Below are 21,544 nucleotides of genomic sequence, written 5' to 3'. Positions count from 1 at the left end.
TGTACTTGTGAATGCTACAGAAGGGTGAAAAAGCAGGTGTTTGAACTGCACTTGACCTGTTTTTTAAGTTTTTTGTCTGTGTTTCTGTTTCTTGCCTACCAAAATTTCATAAGTCATTTTCTGCTTTTAGTTTACTATGGGTCAGAAACGTATATTTTCTTGGATGTATATTAATTTTTTAAACAGCTGTGATTTCATAGTACCTTCCTTTATACAGTCTACCCAACATCCTGGCCAACAATAATCGCCCATTCTCTTACCTAGTAAACCCAGTAAGGCAGGCAGACCAGTTTGTGGTCTGTATGGGAGACAGGAAAAAGATGCACACAGACCTCACAACCTAGTTTTGCAAGAATTTGGCCAAGAATTGTAGGCCTCAGGTGTCCAAGCCAAGAAGTAAGACACTGAGTTTAGGTCCTTGCCTTTTGGCCCCACTTGCTCCTAGCTGTTTAGGGACAGACAGAGATGACTAAAGAAATATCTTCTAAAGTCAAGCCAGGGACCCAGGATGTTGGTGATTAAAAAAAAAAAAAAAAAACTCAAGGAATTAAAAATACAGTAAATTTAGTGTTTCTAAAAATACTATATCATGAGCTCACCCCTACTTCTGTCTTATTTTTATTTCTTAATTTCGTAGATCGACTTCAGCTTCCAAGGAATATGATTGAAAACAGCATGTTTGAAGAAGAACCAGATGTGGTAGATTTAGCCAAAGAACCTTGTTTACATCCTCTGGAACCTGATGAAGTTGAATATGAGCCCCGAGGTTCCAGGCTACTGGTGCGAGGTCTTGGTGAACATGAAATGGATGAGGATGAAGAGGATTATGAGTCATCTGCAAAGCTGCTGGGCATGTCCTTCATGAACAGAAGCTCAGGCCTTCGGAACAGTGCGACAGGCTACAGGCAGAGTCCAGATGGGACTTGTTCAGTACCCTCTGCCAGGACCTTAGTGATCTGTGTTTTTGTCATTGTGGTTGCTGTCTCTGTAATCATGGTGATTTATCTACTGCCTAGATGTACCTTTACCAAAGAAGGCTGCCACAAAACAAACCAGTCAGCAGAACTCATTCATCCAGTTGCTACAAACGGGAAAGTGTTTCCGTGGGCACAAATTAGGCTTCCCACTGCCGTTATTCCTCAACGCTATGAACTTAGCCTACATCCTAACCTGACCTCAATGACATTCAGGGGTTCTGTGACAATCTCACTTCAGGTTCTTCAAGACACACGGAATATCATTCTCCATAGCACAGGACATAATATTTCAAGAGTGACATTTATATCAGCAGTTTCAAGTCCAGAAAAACAAGTTGAAATCCTGGAATATCCGTATCATGAACAAATCGCCATTGTTGCCCCTGAAACCCTTCTAACAGGACACAATTATACCTTGAAGATCGAGTATTCGGCAAATATATCTAACTCTTACTATGGGTTTTATGGCATCACCTACACAGATAAAACTAATGAGAAAAAGTATGTAAAACTGAAATGGTTCTTGACTGTGCTTTTCTGCGTGTAACTTCTGCAGTGCAGGCAGGTCCCCCTGTCCACCAGAGATATTTTTCAGTTTAATTTGAATTTCATAAAACCACAGAGGTTTTTAATTTAGAAAGTTATATACAAAGTAGAATGGTAATGTGGAAGAATGTTCTTCTTTTCATGTCTGTAAGGGGTGAGGGAAATGGGCTAATCTGCTTGCAGGCAGGGTTTAAGGAGGTACATACTGAGCTGGAGAAAGAGAGATGAAATATGCATGTGTATATCATTCTTAATGTCCATAATCTTTACTGATTGACTTTAAAATGTCAGTTTGAGTGGAATCTCTAAAAGTGTGGGAAATCCATCTCAGAGGGGGGGGGGGGGAGGGAGGCAGAGAGAGAGAGAGAGAGAGAGAGAGAGACAAGAGTATTCCACAGCCTGTTTGGATGACATTTTATTGTTTAATCTTCATAGTTGTGTCATAAATGGGTTTTATGAAAGTGCACCTTACTATGGTAATGTTGGCTCTCCTCTGTGAACAAAGACCATTCATATGAGCTTTCTTACATAGTACTCTCATAATATTCTGTAGGCCAGTTTAAGAATTATTAACATGACCATTTGGCTAATATATTAACATATTGTTATGTTCAGTGTTTCTTCAGAGATTTTTTTCAAATTTTCAATTTGTTGAAAGAAAATAAATTTTTAAGGGTAATTTTACTAACTGAACATAAAAACAATATATTAGTTCTTTTCTCTCCACTCAAGAGACATATTTAATTAGCTATAGAATGGGTATTTTCATCCTGGCAAGCAAGCACATGCCTTTAATCCCAGCACTCAGAAGACAGAGGCAGGAAGGTATCTATGAGTTCAAGGCCAACCTGGTCTACAAAGTAAGTTCAGGGATAACCAGGACTGTTACACCAAGAAACTCCGTCTTGAAAAACCAAAAGGGTGAAGGGGGAAAGAGAGCAGTTTTGCTTTTGTTAAACAATAGGAAAAATTACTCTTTTTTTCTTTCTCAGTCATCAAAATATACTCAAGTACTAGATTAATTGTTGAGTATAAAGTTGCAGCCCTTTGCTGGGAATTAAGAATCATCAAAAGCTGCTACTTTTTTTTTTTTTTTTTTTTTTTTTTTACATCAAAGTTTACACTGGTAGTTTGAATTTGAAACATATGGTTATATTTTAGTAACCTCTGCCTACTACAAATGCCAGAAAAGTAACTGTCTTTATATATACTTTTAAAATTAATAGCATGCAGTCTGGATGTTTTAGCTGTTGAATGATTATCTTAAATTGGGCACAAATCTGTGATTGAAATGCCAGCCTTGGAAGTTTTTAGCTTTAGTTTTTGGATTATAATCTTTCTTATTCCTAGGAAATACAGTATTTACCACCCTATTTGCATTATACATTTTGTATGTAGAATGATCCACATATATAGATAGAGAAATGATAGATAAACAAATACACATACATACAGTGTATAGAATGATCCACATATATAGAGAAATGATATATAAACGTACATACATATATACAGACAGACAGACACCATTCATATTATGAAACAATGACTTTTAGTTCCAAGATTACCAAGGGCTACACAGAGAAGCCCTGTCATGAAAAACCAAATAAATAGACAAATAAACAAAAAGAAAAACAGTGACTTAGTATTACAAGCAGAACTCTAAGAGAAGCCCCAGAGTTATTTCATCTAATGCGATTATTTCCCTGAAATCGTTGGCCCTAGTGCTACATAGTGGGAAAATGAGTCCTGTGTGGTAGAATCCAGTGATTTGTTTTAGTACAGACTTATAAATTTTTGGCATGGGCTGAGTTATGTTAGAAAAATGTGGGTCTGTGAAACTAAAAAATAGAGAAATTAAAAAATATCTTAAACTAGAAGTTTAGGACAGACAGAACATAAGTTCATTTACCTGCCTGTTAAAGTGACGTTCCCACATGATTGTCTGTCTTGAGAGTAGATACAAGTTTAAGTCATTCTTACCTCCAGGGTGTCTGAAAACTATTAAGTCTAAGCAATGCTGTATGCTTTTTCAATTTTGCTTTATTTTGCTGGAAACGTTTATATTGGCCCCACTGTAATTAGAATAAGTATTTAAACTGAGAGACTAATTAGGGGACGCATTCCTTCCTGCTTCAAAGGGAGCTCTTCATACCACCAGTGCTCTTGATGCCTGGAACATCACAGTGTCTGCAAATGTCATGTGCTTTGATGAGACACTGCTTGTGGTCAGGAAACTTTACCTACTTTCCACACTGCTACCAACATAATCTATGGCTATTTTTGTCTTTGCACTTGTTTCCGCTAGTAGAGGTGCTCATGATCGCCTTTGTGTACAGACATTTCAGTTCTTTTTCTAACGTTTGATGGTTTTTATTACCTGGCCTTTGTTTTCTTTCGTAGCCCTTCTTCTCCTATCATATTGAACTCTCTGTTTCCTACAACTAAGCATAACAGTAGTCAGTACTTAATGGGAAGTGAAGTACTAGAAACTGCTCTGGACATTTTGTTTCTTTGGTCTTCTACCCTGTCAAACTCACTAAGAAATGCTAATATATTCAAACCAGCCAAGGACAAAAGTCCATAAAGTAATAATTGTCTGGTGGGGCTGGCAGGTAGCAGACTGGGAACTCAAACCTTTCCATTGTATTGAACCACTTCCCTGGTTCATTCTTTTCTTCTGCACATTGTTTTTGCCAGTGCTGAGGATTTTCTTACTTCCCAGCTAATTCCTGTTCTGACTTGAGGACATGCTTAGCAAGTGTTTGTGAAAGCAAATGTAGTCACAAGGAAAGAATAGCTATCAACTTTCAGAATAGAGAAAAGATTGTAATTATCTTCAGAATATAGTCTTCTCATAGACTTGTGTGAGAAAGTTGTTATATTACTTTAACAATAACAAAGTTTTTTTGTTTGTTTTGACTTACAATATTAGTATCTGTAGTCAGGTATGATGGAATGCACTTGTAGTCCCAGCACTTTTGGAAGGTAGAGGCAGGAGGGTCAAGAATGTCAGGGAGGGAGGGAGGGAGGGAGGGAGGGAGAGAGAGAGACAGAGAGAGAGAGAGAGAGAGAGAGAGAGAGAGAGAGAGAGAGAGAGAGCAAGAGAGAAATAGAACATTATGGTGTAATTTTTGTCTGTAAATAGGCCTCTCTAGTGTGAGTAATAGGGATATATTTAGACTTTATCCCATTCTGTTTACTAGGTGAAAATATTGGCAGTGGATGAATAAAAGGGATGGATATTAGAAGTACCATGGTTATCAGATGAAGCTCACTTTTTTACTGGGCCTATGCTTATCAGGAAAGGCATAATGATTTTAGATATGGGAGAGAGTTGTAGTTACCTTGTCCTAGTAATAAGCATCAATGTAGAACCACCTAGGTAGTATACCAACATTTTGTTTGGGTTTATTGTAAAGCTTTCCTGGATTCTGACACAACCCTGGGCTTGGTGCAGGTAAACCTGTCTCAGCCATAATCTATAACATATGAAACTGAGATCTAGGTTACAGACTTGACAGAATCATGTGGTTAATGTAGACCCCAAAATCAAGTCTCTCTTTTCTGCTATCTTCTCAAAGTGGAGTCTAAGGAGTGAGGAGCAGAGGGTGCTGTGCAAAGTGCCTGTGAGTAGTATAGAAGCTGCTAGGAGAGAGGGCCCTGGGCCTGTCATTCTGCTGTGTAGTCATACACACCCATCAGTTTTCTCCTGGCTAAATCTGCCGTTAGCCCTTGCTTCTTTTTGTGCTTTCCACATACAGAACTGAATGTCTTAAGGTCTTAACTGCTGCTGTTGTGGTGTGGAAGGGAAAACCATTTCTGTTCATCTCTGAAAAGAGGAACAATTTTTTTATTGTAGATTCAGTGTTGCAAACCCAGATGTTTGGTAGCAACTAATGTCAATCCTGCCGATGGACTTCTGTTAGAAACTCAAGCACCTACTTTGTGAATCCCACCACACTCAGCAGCTGCTCCAGCTTATAGACACACACTGCCTTCTTTCTCAAGTGTACTCTTCAAGTCTCTGCTTTATCAAGTGTGCTTGATAGTCAAGGACCCAATCAGGCTGTGTACTAGTTTCTCTACAGTGTCTTCAACTCCAGAAGAATTTGTTTCATGCTATTTGATTGCACTAATGTGCTTCCACTGTTAGAATGTAGTTTGAAGCCTGCTAGAAGATTCTGTCCCGTCTAGACCTCTGCTCCCTCCCTCTCCATTAATATTGGGTCTTTTAAAGGCTGGAATTGTAATGTGTTTTTCCTCGTAGCCCTAGTATTTGGTAGGATGCCCTGTCTAGTAGGCACTCTAACTATTGGACTGAATTTGCATTTGTTTTTAGGTACTTTGCAGCAACTCAGTTTGAACCTCTGGCAGCAAGATCTGCTTTTCCTTGTTTTGATGAACCAGCACTGAAGGCCACATTTATCATCAAGATCACAAGGGATGAGCACCATACTACTTTATCAAATATGCCTAAGGTACTGGAACACGAGGGTGAAATATTTGGATAGATCTCTTTATCTCCGAGAACAGTTGGCTTCCTCGTCACTGTACTATTGGTAGGGATATTTAGAAACATACGTGTATATGTTGTTTCTGAAATCGTTAAATAAAAATGGAAAGAAAAGTACTTTTGTCAGTCTGAGGAACACCAGAGGAAGGAAAAGACCCTGCAGGACTTAGAATGCATGGGTAGGAGTTTGAAGTATCTTCTTCCTCTACAGTAGCACAAATACTAACACTATGAACTAGTAAAGCCCAGTAAATTACTTGAGACGTAATGAGTTTGTTCTTGTAAGCACCATAGAGACTATGGAATTGTGATCATTGTTAATGTTTTGGTAAATAAAACTTTGGATTTTTGTCATGTGGAAATGGACAAGAACTGGAGCCTCTTTCTTGAGTTTAGTTGCATGGGAGGTCGTAGGGGTAACACCAAGCAGAGGAGTTTTATGCTAAACAGAACCTGGGTTCCTTTTGTGTCTGCCTAAATGGCTCTTTGCAGCCTGTGTGGTACTCCCTAGAACCTGTATAGCTAGAGGTATAGAGTAGCCACAGGCAGTAGGCAGTGCAGTCTACCCCCATGGACATCAGACAGTATGAGGTGGGCTCCTACTTCTACAATAACCTGAAGCAAAACCCACTTTGTGGTTGGGAAATTTTGAGAGTTCCTGGCATGTCTCCACCTTTAGTCTGTTGTCGAGTTCTCTAGTGACTTAATGCTTTTGATTTCACTAAGTTTTCCTGGAGGCCCTCCATGGACTGCTAGTCATGTCAGGGATGTCTTAGCTTCAGTTCCTTCTTGAAATCAATAACCCTCCGGTTATGGAGGTAGGGATTGGAGACGTATTTGAGTTTTGCTACAATTGGGGAGACAGAACAACTTCTACAGGTAATTTAAATATATTGAGAGTCATGTTGAGGGATTCTCATTATTCTCTGTGTCCTCTTAATCAAGGGTAGTAGAAGAAACTAAAACTAATATACTCTAGAAATTTGTGTTGAAAGATTAAAATAAATAATTACTTCTTACATGAATTTTTAGTTTCTCAGTATATGTGCACTGATTTCTTTGATTACAGACTGTCATCTTCCTTTTCTGTTTATTTGGCTATAGAAGTCATCGGTCCCTGCAGAAGAAGGACTTATTCAAGATGAGTTTTCTGAAAGTGTGAAAATGAGCACATACCTGGTTGCTTTCATTGTCGGGGAGATGAGGAACCTGAGCCAGGATGTAAATGGAACTCTGGTATGTTGCTGTTCTAATTGTCTGAAAGTCTGTGTATAGTAAGGTGGTGGTGGTTCTTGGTGGTTGCTTTATGAGTACAAGCTTTTAGATAAGATTCTAACATTTTATATCAGAAGTGCAGCTCTCACTTGACTCCTATTTACTACTGTTCGTTTGATATCCAAGAGTCAATAGTGCTGAAGTTTGCTATCTAATGAGATTTCTAGTAAGATAGCATATTGTGCTAACATTTCTAGAGCTGGACTCTAGAGTATGATGTCAGTACCTTAAATGGCTATTTCACATTAAACTAACACAAAAGGTAAGATTCTCGGCCTGCCATACTTCAACAGTCTTAGTAATTTGTGTAACTGTTGTTATAATGCTGGATTGGCTGTAAAAATGAGATGAATATTCTTAAAAAAAAAATAGGTGCTGGTCTGGAGATCAGCAGTGTTCTTTGAGCATGTGTAAAGCTCTGGTTTCAATCCCCAAACAAGATAGAAGCAAGTCCTGGTTGAGTTTATCCATGGAGAGTGTATAAATTGTTTAATGGCCTAATTTACTTCTATTTCTTCATAATTTATAATTTAATGATGCTTTTTGGTTTTTTGTATTTATGCATAAATAGGTGTTTGATTTGAATTTTTATTTATAGTAGAGTTACACTGACGATACACAAGTTTCTTTTTAAGTACCTACTTCCTTTTACCTTTCCAAACCTGCCACCTCATCTGCTATGTTAACTTCGTATTGTCTGCAGGATTACATTAAAATTGATCATTTTAATATCTGAGACATTTCTTCATAGGCTCAGCTGTATTTTCATTGTTCTAGTGAATTCTTCCATTTCTTCTAGTGTCATAATTTATTATCACATATATAATTCATCCTCATGCATACTTAAAGTTTAAGAAAGAAGTTTCATATAACTTTTTTGGGTGGATGGACAGATGCTTTATTCATCTGTATTAGGAAGTAGCACAGCCTAACAAGATAAGACCATGGTACGGAATCGCCTCTCCACAATTACTAGCTCTGATCTCTTAATCAGAGTTCATTTTAATGCCCCATATACCTAATTTTCCAGTATTATGATATTATATACAGACACACAAAAGAAAAACCGACTACATGTATGAATGTATTATAAGTACATATATGCATAAGTAAACTGCACATTTTTCCATATGTAACCATATTGTTTAATATTTTGCATGCCAAGACATATAATCTCATTTTTAGTGCTATCTAATACTAAATGTTTTTCTTAGATAGCATGAATAAACAATAGTTTTACTATTTTTTTCCTTTGATTTTTTTTTTTTTTTAAATAGGACATTTTCTTTACTTACATTTCAAATGTTATCCCCTTGCCCGGTTTTTTTTTTCTGGAATTCCCCTATCCCTTCCCTCCTCCCCCTGCTTCTATGAAAATGTTTCCTCTCCCAACCACTCTCTCCCACTTACCTGCTCTGGCATTCTCCTATACACTGGGGTACTGAGCCTTCACAGGGCCAAGGATTTCTTATCCTGTTGATGCCCAACAAGGCCATCCTCTGCTACATATGTTGCTGGAGCCATGGGTCCCTCCATGTGTACTTTTTGGTTGGTGCTTTAGTCTCTGGGAGCTCTGGGGGGAGGAGGAGTCTGGTTGATTGATATTGTTGTTCTTTCTGTGGGGTTGCAAACCCTTCAGCTCCTTCAGTCCTTATACTAACTGCTTTATTGGGGACCCCATTCTCAGTCGAGTGGTTGGTTGAGAGCATCCACCTCTGAAATTCTAAATCTCTGGCAGAGGCTCTCAGGAAACAGCTATATCAGGCACCTGTCAGCATGCATTCTTTGTCATCAGCAATATTGTCTAGGTTTGGTGGCTGTATTTGGGCTGGATCTCCACATGAGGCAGTCTGTGGATGGCCTTTGCTATAATCACTGATTCAAACTTTGTCTTCATATTTCCTCTTGTGAATATTGTTCCCCCTTCTAAGAAGCGCTGAAGCATCTGCATGTTATTCTTACTTCTTCTTGACCTTCATGTGGTCTGTGCATTGTTTCTTGGTAATCTGAGCTTTTGGGCTAATATCCACTTATCAGTGAGTGCATGCCACATGTGTTCTTTAATGATTGGGTTACCTCACTCAGGATGATATTTTCTAGATCCATCGATTTGCCTAGGAATTTCATGAAATCATTGTTTTTAATAGGTGAGTAGTACTCTATTGTATAAATGAACCACATTTTCTGTATCCATTCCTTTCTTGAAAGACATCTGTGTTCTTTCCAGCTTCTGGCCATTACAAACAAGGCTACTATGAACATAGTGGAGCATGTGTCTCTGGTATATGGTGGAGCATCTTTTGGATATATATATATATATGGTCAGGAGTAGTCCTCAGGTAGTACTATGTCCAATTTTCTAAGGAACCGGCAGACTGATTTCCAGAGTGGTCTCACCAGCTTTCAGTCCCACCATCAAAAAAGAGTGTTCCTCTTTCTCCGCATCCTTGCCAGCATCTGCTGTCACCTGAGTTTTTGATCTTAGCCCTTCTGATTGGTGTGAGGTGGAATCTTGGGGTTGTTTTCATTTGTGTTTCCCTGATGTCTAAGGATGTTTTAACATTTCTTTAGATGCTTCTTAACCATTCAGTATTCCTCAGTTCTTTGTCTAGCTTCGTCCTCCATTTTTAATAGGGTTATTTGGTTATTTGGAGTCTAACTTACTGCGTTCTCGGTATATATTGCATATTACCCTCTATCAAATGTAGGATTGGTAAAGATCTTTTCCTAATCTGTTGGTTGCCATTTTGTTCTCTTCACAAAGTCCTTACAGAAGCTTTGCAATTTTATGAGGTCCCATTTGTCCATTCTTGATCTAAGAGCATAAGCCAATGGTGTTCTTTTCAGGAAATTTATCACTGTGCCCATGTGTTAGAGGCTCCCCCATTTTTTCTTCTATTAGTTTCAGTGTATGTGGAGATCCTTGATCCTTTGGATTGAGCTTTGTACAAGCTGATAAGAATAGATCGATTTGCATTCTTCTGCACGATGACTGCCAGATGAACCAGCACCGTTTGTTGAAAATGCTGGGTGTTTTTCCCACTGGATAGGTTTAGTTCCTTCGTTAAAGATCAAGTGACTATAGGCGTGTGGGTTCATTTCTGGGTCTTCAGTTCTATTCCACTGATCTACCTGCCTGTCTCTGTACCAATACCGTGCAGTTTTTTTTTTTTATCATGATTGCTCTGCAATACAGCTTGGGGTTGGGGATTGTGATTCCCCCAGAAGTTCTTCTATTGTTGAGAATAGTTTTTAACATTCTGGGCTTTTGTTATTCTAAATGAATTTGACAATTGCTCTTTCCAACCCTGAAGAACTGAGTTGGAATTTAGATGGGCATTGCATTGAATCTGTAGATTGCTTTTGGTAAAATGACCATTTATACTACATTAATCCTGCCAATCTATGAGCCTGGGAGATCTTTCCATTTTCGGAGATATTCGAGTTCTTTCTTCGGACAGTGGAAGTTCTTGTCAGTCAGACATTTCCTCCTCGGTTAGAGTCACACCCAGGTACTTTGTGTGTGACTACTGTGAAGGTGGCATTTCTGATTTTTTTTTTCTCAGCCTATTTATCTTTTTAGTAGAGGAGAGCTACTTTTTTGTTTAATTTTATATCCACCCACTTTGCTTATCCAGTTTAGGAGTTTTCTAGTGGAATGTTTGGGGTCACTATTCTGTCATCTGTAAAGAGTGATATTTTTACTTCTTCCTTTCCAGTTTGTATCCCTTTCACCTCTTTTTTGCTGATTGTACTTGCTAGGGCTTCCAGTACTATATTGAATAGGTAGGGGGATAGTGAGCATCCTTGTCTAGTCCCTGATTTTAGTGGGATTGCTTCAAGTTTCTGTCCATTTACTTTGATGTTGACTACTGGTTTGCTGTATATTGTTTTTACTGTTTAGGTATGAGCCTTGAATTCCTGACCTTTCCAAGACTTTTAACATGAAGAGGTCATATGCTTTCTCAGCATCTAATGAGATGATCATGAGGTTTTTTTCTTTGAGTTTATTTATATGGTGGATCACATTGATGGATTTTTGTATATTGAACTATTCGGTCATCCCTGGGATGAAGCCTACCTGATCATGATAGATGATTGTTTTGATGTGTTCTTGGATTCGGCTTGCAAGAATTTTACTGTGTATTTTTGCATCAATGTTCATGAGGTAAATTGGTCTGAAATTCTTTTTCTTTTTAGGGTCTTTGTGTGATTTAGGTATAAGTGTAATTGTGGCTTCATAGAAGGATTTGGGTAATGTTCCTTCTGTTTCTATTTTGTGAATTTTCTTGATGAATATAAAATGTACTTTCTTATCTTTTTTGATAACTTTTGGTTGAAAGTCAGTTTTATTCGCTATTAGAATGGCAACTCCAGCTTGTTTCTTGGGACCATTTGCTAGGAAAATTGTTTTCCAGCCTCTTACTCCGACATAGAGTCTGTCTTTGTCACTGAGGTGCATTTCCTGTATGCAGCAAAATGCTGGGTCCTGTTTACGTATTCAGTCTTAGTCTATGTCTTTTTCTTGGTGAATTGAGTCCATTGATGTTGAAAGATATTAGGGACCAGTGATTGTTATTTCCTGTTATTTTTGTTGTTAGAGGTGGAATTATGTTTGTATGGCTGTCTTTTTTGGGTTAGTTGAAAAAAGATTTTTTTTTTTTTTTTTTGGCTTGCTTTTTCTAGGGTATAGTTTACTTCCTTGTGGTGAATATTTCCATCTAATATTCTTTGTAGGGCTGGATTTGTGGAAAGATAGTTTTTTGTCTATATTAATTGAGTGTTGTGCTGGATGTAGTAGCCTGAGCTGGCATTTGTGGTCCCTTAGCATCTGTATATCGTCTGCCCAGGATCTCCTAGCTTTCATGGTCTCTGTTGAGAAATCTGGTGTAATTCTGATAGGTCTGCCTTTATATATTACTTGACCTTTTTTTCCCTTTTAATATTCCTTGTTTTGTGAATTTGGGGTTTTGACTATTATGTGATGGGAGGAATTTCTTTTCTGGTCCAATCTATTTGGATATCTTCTGTTTATGGGCATCTCTTGTTAGGTTAGTGAAGTTTTTTTTCTATAATTTTGTTGAAGGTATTTACTGGTCCTTTAAGATGAGACTCTTCACTCTCTTCTATACTTATTATTCTCAGGTTTTATCTTCTCATTGTGTCCTGGATTTCCTGGATGTTTTGAGTTAGGAGCTTTTTGTGTTTTGCGTTTTCTTTGACTGCGGTGTCAATGATTTCTATGGTATCTTCTGCCCCTGAGATTCTCTCTCTTTTTTCTTGTATTCCATCGGTGATGCTTGCATCTATGACTCATGATCTCTTCTGTCTCCAGGGTTGTGTCTATTTGTGATTTCTTTATTGTTTCTATTTCCATTTTTAGATCCTGGATGATTTTGTTCAGTTCCTTCACCTGACTGATTGTTTCCTCTTTATAGGCTTCTACCTATGTACTTGTACTGTCCTGTATTTCTTTAAGGGACTTATTTACGACCTTCTTAAAGTTCTCTAACATCATCAGGAGTTGTGATTTTAAATCAGAATCTTGCTTTTTCAGTGTTTTGGAGTATATAGGACTTGATGTGGTGGGGGAACGGGGTTCTGGTGAAACCAAGTGGCCTTTGTTTCTGTTGCTTAGATTCTTGGACTTGCCTCTCCCTGTCTGCTTATCTCTGTTGTGAACTGGTCTTGTTGATTCTGACAGTGGCTTGATCCTTCTGTAAGCCTGTGCTCTCAGCTGTTTCAGCACTTCTGGGGGTCCAGCTCTCTCCCATCACGTTCTGGGAATAGAGAGCTGTAGAACATAGCCAACCCCTGGCATAGGCGGAAACCGGAAGGATCCTTTTTCGGACTGCTCCTCTGTTCCTGTGTCCTGAGTGCTCCAGGCAGGTTCCTCTTAGGCCAGGAATTTGTGCAGAAGTTCTGGTCTCACCTGTGTTCTCAGATGTGTCAGCACTTCTGTGAGACAGGCCCTCTCCCAGAGGAGTCAGTACAGAGTACTCTAGGCACAGGTCCCAAAATATTTTGTAAGGAATTTTTCTCCTTTGTACATGGTAGTGAAGACCTGTAATCCCTCCTACTGGGGATGCCGAGGCAGGAGGATCACAGGTTCAAGACATGCCTGAAATGCAAAATGAGTTTAACACTAAGCCTGGAGAACTTGATGAGACCCTCTGTCCAAATAAAAAGTAAAAAGTGGCCTGGGGAAATAGCTCAGTCGTAGAGTGCTGGCCTAATGTGTGTACTGTAGTTCAAATCTCTGAGACCACAAAATGGCAAAAGACATTTCTGCCAAGACACATTATTCTCTTTGCTTATTTTCCACTGCTTTATTATTTTTTTAAGAATGAGGTTGGTAGAAATATAACGAGCATGTGATAAATGTGTATTAAAAAGTTAAAAGCACATGTTCTTTTAAGTAAAAAAAAAAATGGAGATGAAAAAAACTTCCAAACCCTTTCTCCTAATTGTCTGCCAGATCTGAGACTAATTGCATCCCTTGGTCAAATGTCAGATTCTTTTATAATCATATCATATTACTTAAACTATGCACTTATATTTCAAATAGAGAAAGCTTAGGTATTTAAGTAATCTGTGTGATTCTATATGATTTTCTCTGAGTGTGTAGCCTAAGGTGAATGGGCAAGGTGAGACCTGAATCATAGTGAGATTGTTTTTATATTACATGATCCGTAAACGCAAGCCAACAACTGAAGTCAATATTTATTTATGAATATATATTTACTGCCTACTGGATGACAGGCACAATAACAGGTAAAAGGATTAACAACTTGGTTTTGTGCTACATATGAGTCCTCTTCAGAGTTCATAAGTAAGAGTCCTTGTCGGTTACAGGAGTGCAAGAATGATCATTACATTAGGGGCAGTGCTTATGATTTGCTCTTAGATACCACAGTATTTTATTTGAGATATTGGGGAGAGCTTTAAAAAGATTAAAACTCTAAGTAATTCTTCTGTGCAAGTATGGATACGAATGACTTTTTCTGTGTGCCTGGAAGAATTATTAGAATTTGTGGTCCCAACAGTTCTTTCTGAGTGACATGTCATTTTACCTGTCTTTTTACATCATGGATTATGTTTCTCTTTAGGTTTCTGTATATGCTGTACCAGAAAAAATTGGCCAAGTTCACCATGCCTTGGACACAACTGTAAAGCTCCTTGAGTTTTATCAAAATTACTTTGAAATTCAATACCCACTTAAGAAATTGGGTAAGAATTAAAATAGTTTCTTTTATTTTTATTGCAATTTAGAACAAAAGATTTTTTAGAAAAAGCTTTGCCAAATTTTTTAAAAGAAACCCAAGTTAGACTTAAAATTACTTAGGTAACTTAAAAGTTTATGGGATTGTAGAAATTTGCTTAAGGCTCTGTAGGGAGTTTGATAAATTCTAACTTCCAAGGAATTTCTGATTCAGATGATAAACGACTTACTGGGAGCCGGAGTCAGTGAGAAGACTGAGGTTTTGTTTGGTGTGACTCTGCTCCTAAAGAACATATGGGGCTCTGACTAGGCTTTGTCTTGCTCACTCTAATCTGGTTCATTGCGAAGGAAATTGACTGCTTTTGTCCTTGTTAGGGGACAGTGGAATTGCTGATTAGGTTTTCCTCAGTGGATATCCAGCATTTAGACCTTTGAAAAGGAAGATTCCTCATGTTAAGGATCATGAAAGACCTTTTACGGGCAGAATGTCTTGACTTGGGGAATTCTTTAGATGAGAAGTTGATCTCTTCTATCTTGTCATGTCCAGATTTGGTGGCTATTCCTGACTTTGAAGCAGGAGCAATGGAAAATTGGGGCCTGCTTACATTCCGAGAAGAGACTCTTCTGTATGACAATGATACTTCTTCAGTAGCAGATCGAAAACTGGTCACTAAAATCATTGCTCACGAGCTGGCACATCAGGTATTACCAACCAGTACTATTATATCTCCCTCCCTAGAGTTTAGTAAATACCTGTATGTTAATAAGCATTACTATTTGGCACTTCTAGTATTACTGTTATATAAAATGACAAGGGGAAGGATTTCACCTCTAAGTCATTTCATGTCCATTGTCTCATCTCATAAATGTTCAAAGGTGGGCAGTAATTCCATTTTACAGGTGGATAAATTTTGACTTAGCTCTACAAAATGATTTCTTCAGACTTACAACTGTGATATTAAGCCTTGAAGAATAACTGTATATTTAGATTGTCTTTTTCATTTTCCCACTGCTGGGACCAAGCCCAGGACTTTGTGTTTACTAGACAGCACTATATCACTGAGCTAAATTCTCTAAACTTGGGAGATCATTTCTTTTTCTTAATAATATATATCTGTGTCATATCTAACAGCTAGTGGCTTCTCAGTGAAACGTAGGATAAAACATTTTCCCTCACACTAGTTTCTCTTATTAAGCTAGAACCTTCTTACTGTGTAGCTCAATTTTTCTTACCTCAACTCAACTCTTGAGTACCACTTCATAGGTACTTCATTTTCTTTTTCTTTTTCCTGCTACAACTATGTTTTCTAGTAATGTGGAAAAAGAAGCTTTCCCAAATAAAGGAATTCTTTGTATAAGATGGAAAAAAATGTTTGTCAGAATTCCCATTTCCAACACATTATCTCTGTTGAGCCCTTGGAATGAGATGCTTTTCGGTGGTTTCAGAAACTAAACAAACAGTATGTGATAAAGACTAGGAAGTGTTGTGGCCAGTTAACTTTGACTCAAATGTCATCTATAGATGACTCTGTGACCCTTGTAAGAACTTCTTGGCAAGCTGATATATCAAGTATATACTTACTGCTATTAGTGAGCTGAAAGAAAAGTGCTCTTTTGTGAAATTTCTTCTAACTCTATAGAGTATGTCTTTTATTTTATCTTCTGTTTAGGGCTTATAACTAATCTTCCTATTAAGCAGATTTTAAGATACTATCTTTTAAAAATAAATGATTGCAACTTTCAAATGTAATTTTTTGGTTTTATTAATAACCTTATTTTTTGCTACTGATGTGAAATAAGCCCCATACCATCTTGACAATTTTGCATATTCCATGACCACTTTTTATTGCAAGTATTTTTAAAGAAGTTTATTTGTGTGTGTTGCCGTAAATATTAAAAGATGGCTTAACCCTTTATCCTGCACTAGTGCCGGCACCCGATCTATGACATATGGCACTGCGGGGATCTCTCACTTGGCGCTCTAAGCCAGCTCTAAGAACTCAGGCGCGGTCACTCTACCGCCCCTGCTGCTTCTGTCCTGGCGGATGCGACCATCCCAACGTGTTGTTTTCACCCCCTTCCCCTTGGTGTGTTGTTGCCAAGCCTTAGACACACACACCCCAACTCAGTGGCAGGCCTTATGTGTTCTGTCACTACACCCTTTGAATTCAATTAAGTAATCAAAGAACACACCAAACTACTCTGATGCAATAGATATATAATTTGCCTACCTAGATAAGTCAAATGATCTTGTACAATTCTATCCCTAGTAAAACATTCATAACAACCTTATTTATAAAGAGATGCACCAAGAGAAACATACACATCTGTCTCCATCTTTCTTCCTCCCGGAATCTCCTCTCCCTTAATCTCCACTTCCTGCCTCCTCTTCCTGTTATTACCTGTATAGCATGATGTATACAGCATATGTTTAAAAAAAATCATACATATTTTAATAAATAAATAAATATAGTCTTTCCTGCTTTTTTTGAAGTTTTTATTTTACTTCTAAAATCAGTATATACAGCTTTTAAAATTCTTTATTTTGGGGAGATAGTTTGTTTAACTTTGATAAGACTTTAATTACTCTGGGTATAATTTCTTTTAAGATATTTTTAATTTGATTATCTTCAGTTATCCTGATAGTGCATTCAATTAAGAAATTCTGCGAATATACATGTCCTGCTGGTTACTAGTTTGTCTCTTACAGTGGTTTGGTAATCTGGTCACAATGCAGTGGTGGAATGACCTGTGGCTAAATGAAGGCTTTGCCACTTTCATGGAGTATTTCTCTGTGGAAAAAATATTCAAAGAGCTCAACAGTGTAAGTAGTGTGTTTCTTTGTCCTATGAGGAGGGAATAGCCACATTTTAAGTTAGTATTTACCATATATTTTCTACACATTTGAGATAATGAAGAGAATGTTTAAAAGCTGTAGTAAAATCAGTAATTCTGGAGACTTGACAGTGAAAGCTACTCTTGCATAGTGATGAATTTCATTAAACATTAAAATGATTATTTTTTTACTGTAGGATGGATATTTTAACCATGACTTTTTATTTTATTAGATGTAGTCCTTTTGTTTGAAGGAATTTTAAATAAAGTTGGAAAATAATAGCAATCCTTGTATAAAAAATTAAATGAAAACTGACTTTAATACTGCTTTTTATATTGTCACTGAGTTCATTCTTTTAGCAGTTCTTAAATAGCATATAAGTTGCTTAAATATAAAAACAAGGGCTGGAGAGATGGCTTAGCAGTTAAGGGCACTAGCTGCTCTTCCTAAGGTCCTGAGTTCATTTCCTAGCACATGGCTCACAACCATCTATAACGGGATCTGATACCCTATTCTGATGTCTCTGAAGACAGCAACAATGTAGTCATTTACATAAGGTAAATAAATATGTAAAAAACAAACAAATTCCTATAGCTGTGTACAAATCAAATATTTGTTTCAAAGACTCGAATACCTTCCTGTTACAGAGAGGCAGTGTGCTGTGAGTGTGTCATTAGAGTTGAAGGTATTTCCTGTACTCAGGGATTTTCAGACATAGTAGGCCAAAATTTGACAGATAGATATTGCTAAAATAATTTAAGTATTATTGGGAAGCTGAAGGGAAGCGCGGAACATGAGCCCCCAAACTACAGAACAGTCTCCCACATAGTAATGTCTTCAACCGTGAAGTTCTGTGACTTACTATTAGACTCCCTACATACATTTTTTAGGTACTTACAAGAAGTAATCTTGAGAGTTTCCAGTTTGACATTTCTGTGTATAGGGCTTGATTACAAATGCAAGCAATTTTTAGTTGAGATACTAAATAGATAGTTTAATGTTTGCTACTTAGTTAAGCAGTGGAATACACAGTTTCACCACTTGGGGGTGCTCAGAACACTTTAAATTCTAATATACATTCCAGGGACACTCTTGGCTGAGCTCTCAATGCTTTCAGAATAAAAGTTGTATTTTATTTAAAGTAACCTTAACTAAAAATTGTATATAGTTTTAATAGAAAATCAAGGTGAGGACCAAGTTTCCACTCCAAGTTTCAATTTCTATTTTAAGAATCTACTTTAATCTTTGTTGAATATTTATCTTGGATATTCAGGTTTGGAATTTGCTTCTTATAGTCGCAGATTCACAATTTTACAGCTGTGCTCTGTCTTGAGAATTCGAATTCTCACATCCCTCAGTTCTAAGTGCAGTGTTAAGTATAAGGAAATGTGTACAATTTACTTCCATTTGTTTAAATGCTGCATTTTAGTGAACCCAGGCCTTTTCATTCCGTAGCAATTTGTTTAGTTCAAATAAATGCTGTAAGTGCCTTTTTATTGGTCATGACTTCCTGCTGTTTTATTTCTTGCTAGTATGAAGACTTCTTAGATGCTCGATTTAAAACCATGAGGAAAGATTCCTTGAATTCATCTCATCCAATATCATCATCTGTTCAATCTTCGGAACAAATAGAAGAAATGTTTGATTCTCTTTCCTATTTTAAGGTATCACTGTGCACAAAGAAATGTACTTTTGATAGAATTCCAACTCATTTTCAGGGTCAGCAAACAGCATGATTCACATTAAAGACTGAAGAAGTGTTGTCTTTTGTAGCCTATTGAAGTTTAACTGTTTAAATTTTAAACATGTAAATCTGTTTAGAGTTTAGTCTTAACTTTTGTGTTTCTGTCTCCCTCTTTGTCATGTGACTAAATGAAGCAGATCTTGTAAGAATTCATCTTTTGAAGTTAGTTTTCTTCATGGATCTATACATAGACTGTGTTCTCAAAAGAGCATCCTGAGCAAAGCCCTTTATTATGGTGCTCAGAATGTAGGCATCTTCTAGAGTCAAGATCACCAAAGAAATGAAGGAAGAAATGTTATTTTAGTAATTGGTGTTACCCTTCAGAATGGAAGCACAGACTGCGGGTCTTGACAGTGGATGGAAAACAGAGGTCCTGTTGGGATCAGACCAGGTTGGAGAACAGAATAGTGTGGGACTGGTGCCTGAATGTTGTCAGAAGGGTGATGTTAAAGCTTATTAGTCTCTTATGTTTGGGTGTCAGAGTCCCTGGATAGTAAATCCCTGTCAGATAGAGAAGAAAATACATTAAGTGAGAGGATAGAACCCAGGCCACCAAAAAGCTCAAAATTAGGAGGTAAATACATGTAGACATGCAAGAGAGACTGTGTGTGCTGAAATAGTAAAACAAAAAACAAAAAACCTGTATGCATGTTGAAGAGAGAATTCAAAGAGCACAGGGAGCAGGGTAGGGCAGAGATGGAGCTACAGTTTGAAGGAAGAACCAGGAGTGCTGATGGCTAGGGCTTATTCAGAGATGGAGCCAGGGTTAGGAAGGTAAGAAAGGAGGCATAAGCCCCAGCAGGGGCTGAGTGCCATAAGAAACCCATGACTTTTTTTTTTTTAAACATAAGGATGACTTGATTCAACTTCATATTTAGAAATTTTAAATTGGATTCAGTTTATAGAGTAGATTCTGAGACCAAAAATGCAACATGGTACTAAAAATCAGACATGCAGTGACAAACATTTGCAATGACTGGTCATAAAAATGGGAGAAAATAGGTCTAAAACTAAATTGAGTTTTTCACTTGAAGGACTTAGTGATGGGGTAAGAGATAAGGAAGGAAGAAATGTTTTCCACATTAAAGCCGGGTGAAGTAAATAATAGTATTTTTAACAAGAAATCAGGTGTTTAATTTGAATACACACTCGTGTGTGCATTCACGTACACACACTAATTTTTCCTTATCTAAAATTTTTCTTTCTGGTTTCAGTAAACTATTATTAGCCATCTTAGGAAAAATACTAAAAAAAAAAGTCCAGAAACAAGCAATCTGTAAATTTTACACTACATGTCATTCAGAGTAATAGGAAAAGCTCACGCTGTCCTGCGTGGGCATGAGCCAGCCCTTTCTCCAGTGTAGCCATGCTGTGTGTGCAACTGTACTTTCATCTCCTTTACCAGATTAACTGGCTCAACTCGGGCTTGTGGCCAGGTATCTTTATTATTAATGATCCCTAATGTTACAAGAGTTATGTAGTTGCCAAAGCAAAGTTATAAAGTGGTTACTTCAAGTCACTAAGCCAAAGTTCTTAACTTTATAAAGAAAGAAAATCATAAGCCCATCTTGCTAAGACCTGCACCATATAGTAAAATATTTTGAAATAGACATTTACATGACCTATTATAGTACATTGTTATAATTACCTTATCATTAGGATTTATTAATATTACACATGCTTTACTTATTAAACTGTATTGTAGGGGAAAGCATTGGATATATACTTTTGTGCTATGTAATCTACTCGGGGGTGTTGGAAATTATCACCTCTGGATAAGAAACTACTGTATTCCAGCTATTTAGTGATTTTTCAGAGATTATAATAGTGAGTGAGCCTATCAGCTGAGTTCTGTGAATCCTTTTAGTACCGAATCAAACTGGAGCTGATGGTAGGAAGTCCCACACAACTTAAGATGGCAGATTGCTTGTCATGTTCAGGCATAAATAAGGTAGGAGCAGATAAGTAAGCAACAGAATAAAGGACAGTAGGATGACATCGGTAGAATTATGAAGTGAAAACATTATGACGTGAAATATATAAGGATGTTTTAATCTAGGTGAAGAACATGTGGTCCGGAAGTATCATGACTGTTTTAAAATTATGCCCAGTGTTTAGCAGCACATGGAGTCAGGGTGACTGATCCGGTAGTTGCCGTGGATGGACTGTGATGGTAATGAGATAAGGTGGAGTTAGCATTTGCTGGTAGGTGATATGTAGAATGTATGAATAGAGTCAAGCATAACATTAGTAGATTTTTGTTTTTTGTTTTTTTTTCCCCTGAGGGCTGGCTAGACCTGACTTCTAGTCCAGGGGTCCACATCATAAAGCAGAGAACCATCTCCTGAAAGCTAGCCACCAGGCTGTGTGTCTGTGCCCCTGTGTGGGCACACACATGAGAAAAAGTTTGCTCTCAACAACTGGAAAT

The 21,544-nt window shown here is 37.5% G+C and overlaps 1 protein-coding gene across 1 annotated transcript in view; it reads left to right on the top strand.

Annotated features, from left to right (window-relative positions):
- Window positions 1-21,544, top strand: part of LNPEP (leucyl and cystinyl aminopeptidase) — a 79,735-nt gene that overhangs the window by 31,239 nt on the left and 26,952 nt on the right. Inside the window, exons 2-8 of the mRNA XM_080941805.1 lie at window positions 638-1,478; window positions 5,866-6,004; window positions 7,144-7,275; window positions 14,424-14,544; window positions 15,084-15,238; window positions 17,247-17,360; window positions 18,905-19,036. Coding sequence (XP_080797931.1) covers window positions 638-1,478; window positions 5,866-6,004; window positions 7,144-7,275; window positions 14,424-14,544; window positions 15,084-15,238; window positions 17,247-17,360; window positions 18,905-19,036 — 1,634 coding nt within the window. The remainder of the gene's footprint in view (window positions 1-637; window positions 1,479-5,865; window positions 6,005-7,143; window positions 7,276-14,423; window positions 14,545-15,083; window positions 15,239-17,246; window positions 17,361-18,904; window positions 19,037-21,544) is intronic.

The sequence above is a fragment of the Micromys minutus genome (genome assembly GCF_963924665.1).
Source record: "Micromys minutus genome assembly, chromosome: 30".
Taxonomy (NCBI): domain Eukaryota; kingdom Metazoa; phylum Chordata; class Mammalia; order Rodentia; family Muridae; genus Micromys; species Micromys minutus.
Note: the sequence above shows the minus strand (reverse complement) of the source record. Positions and strands in the feature narration are given on the sequence as shown.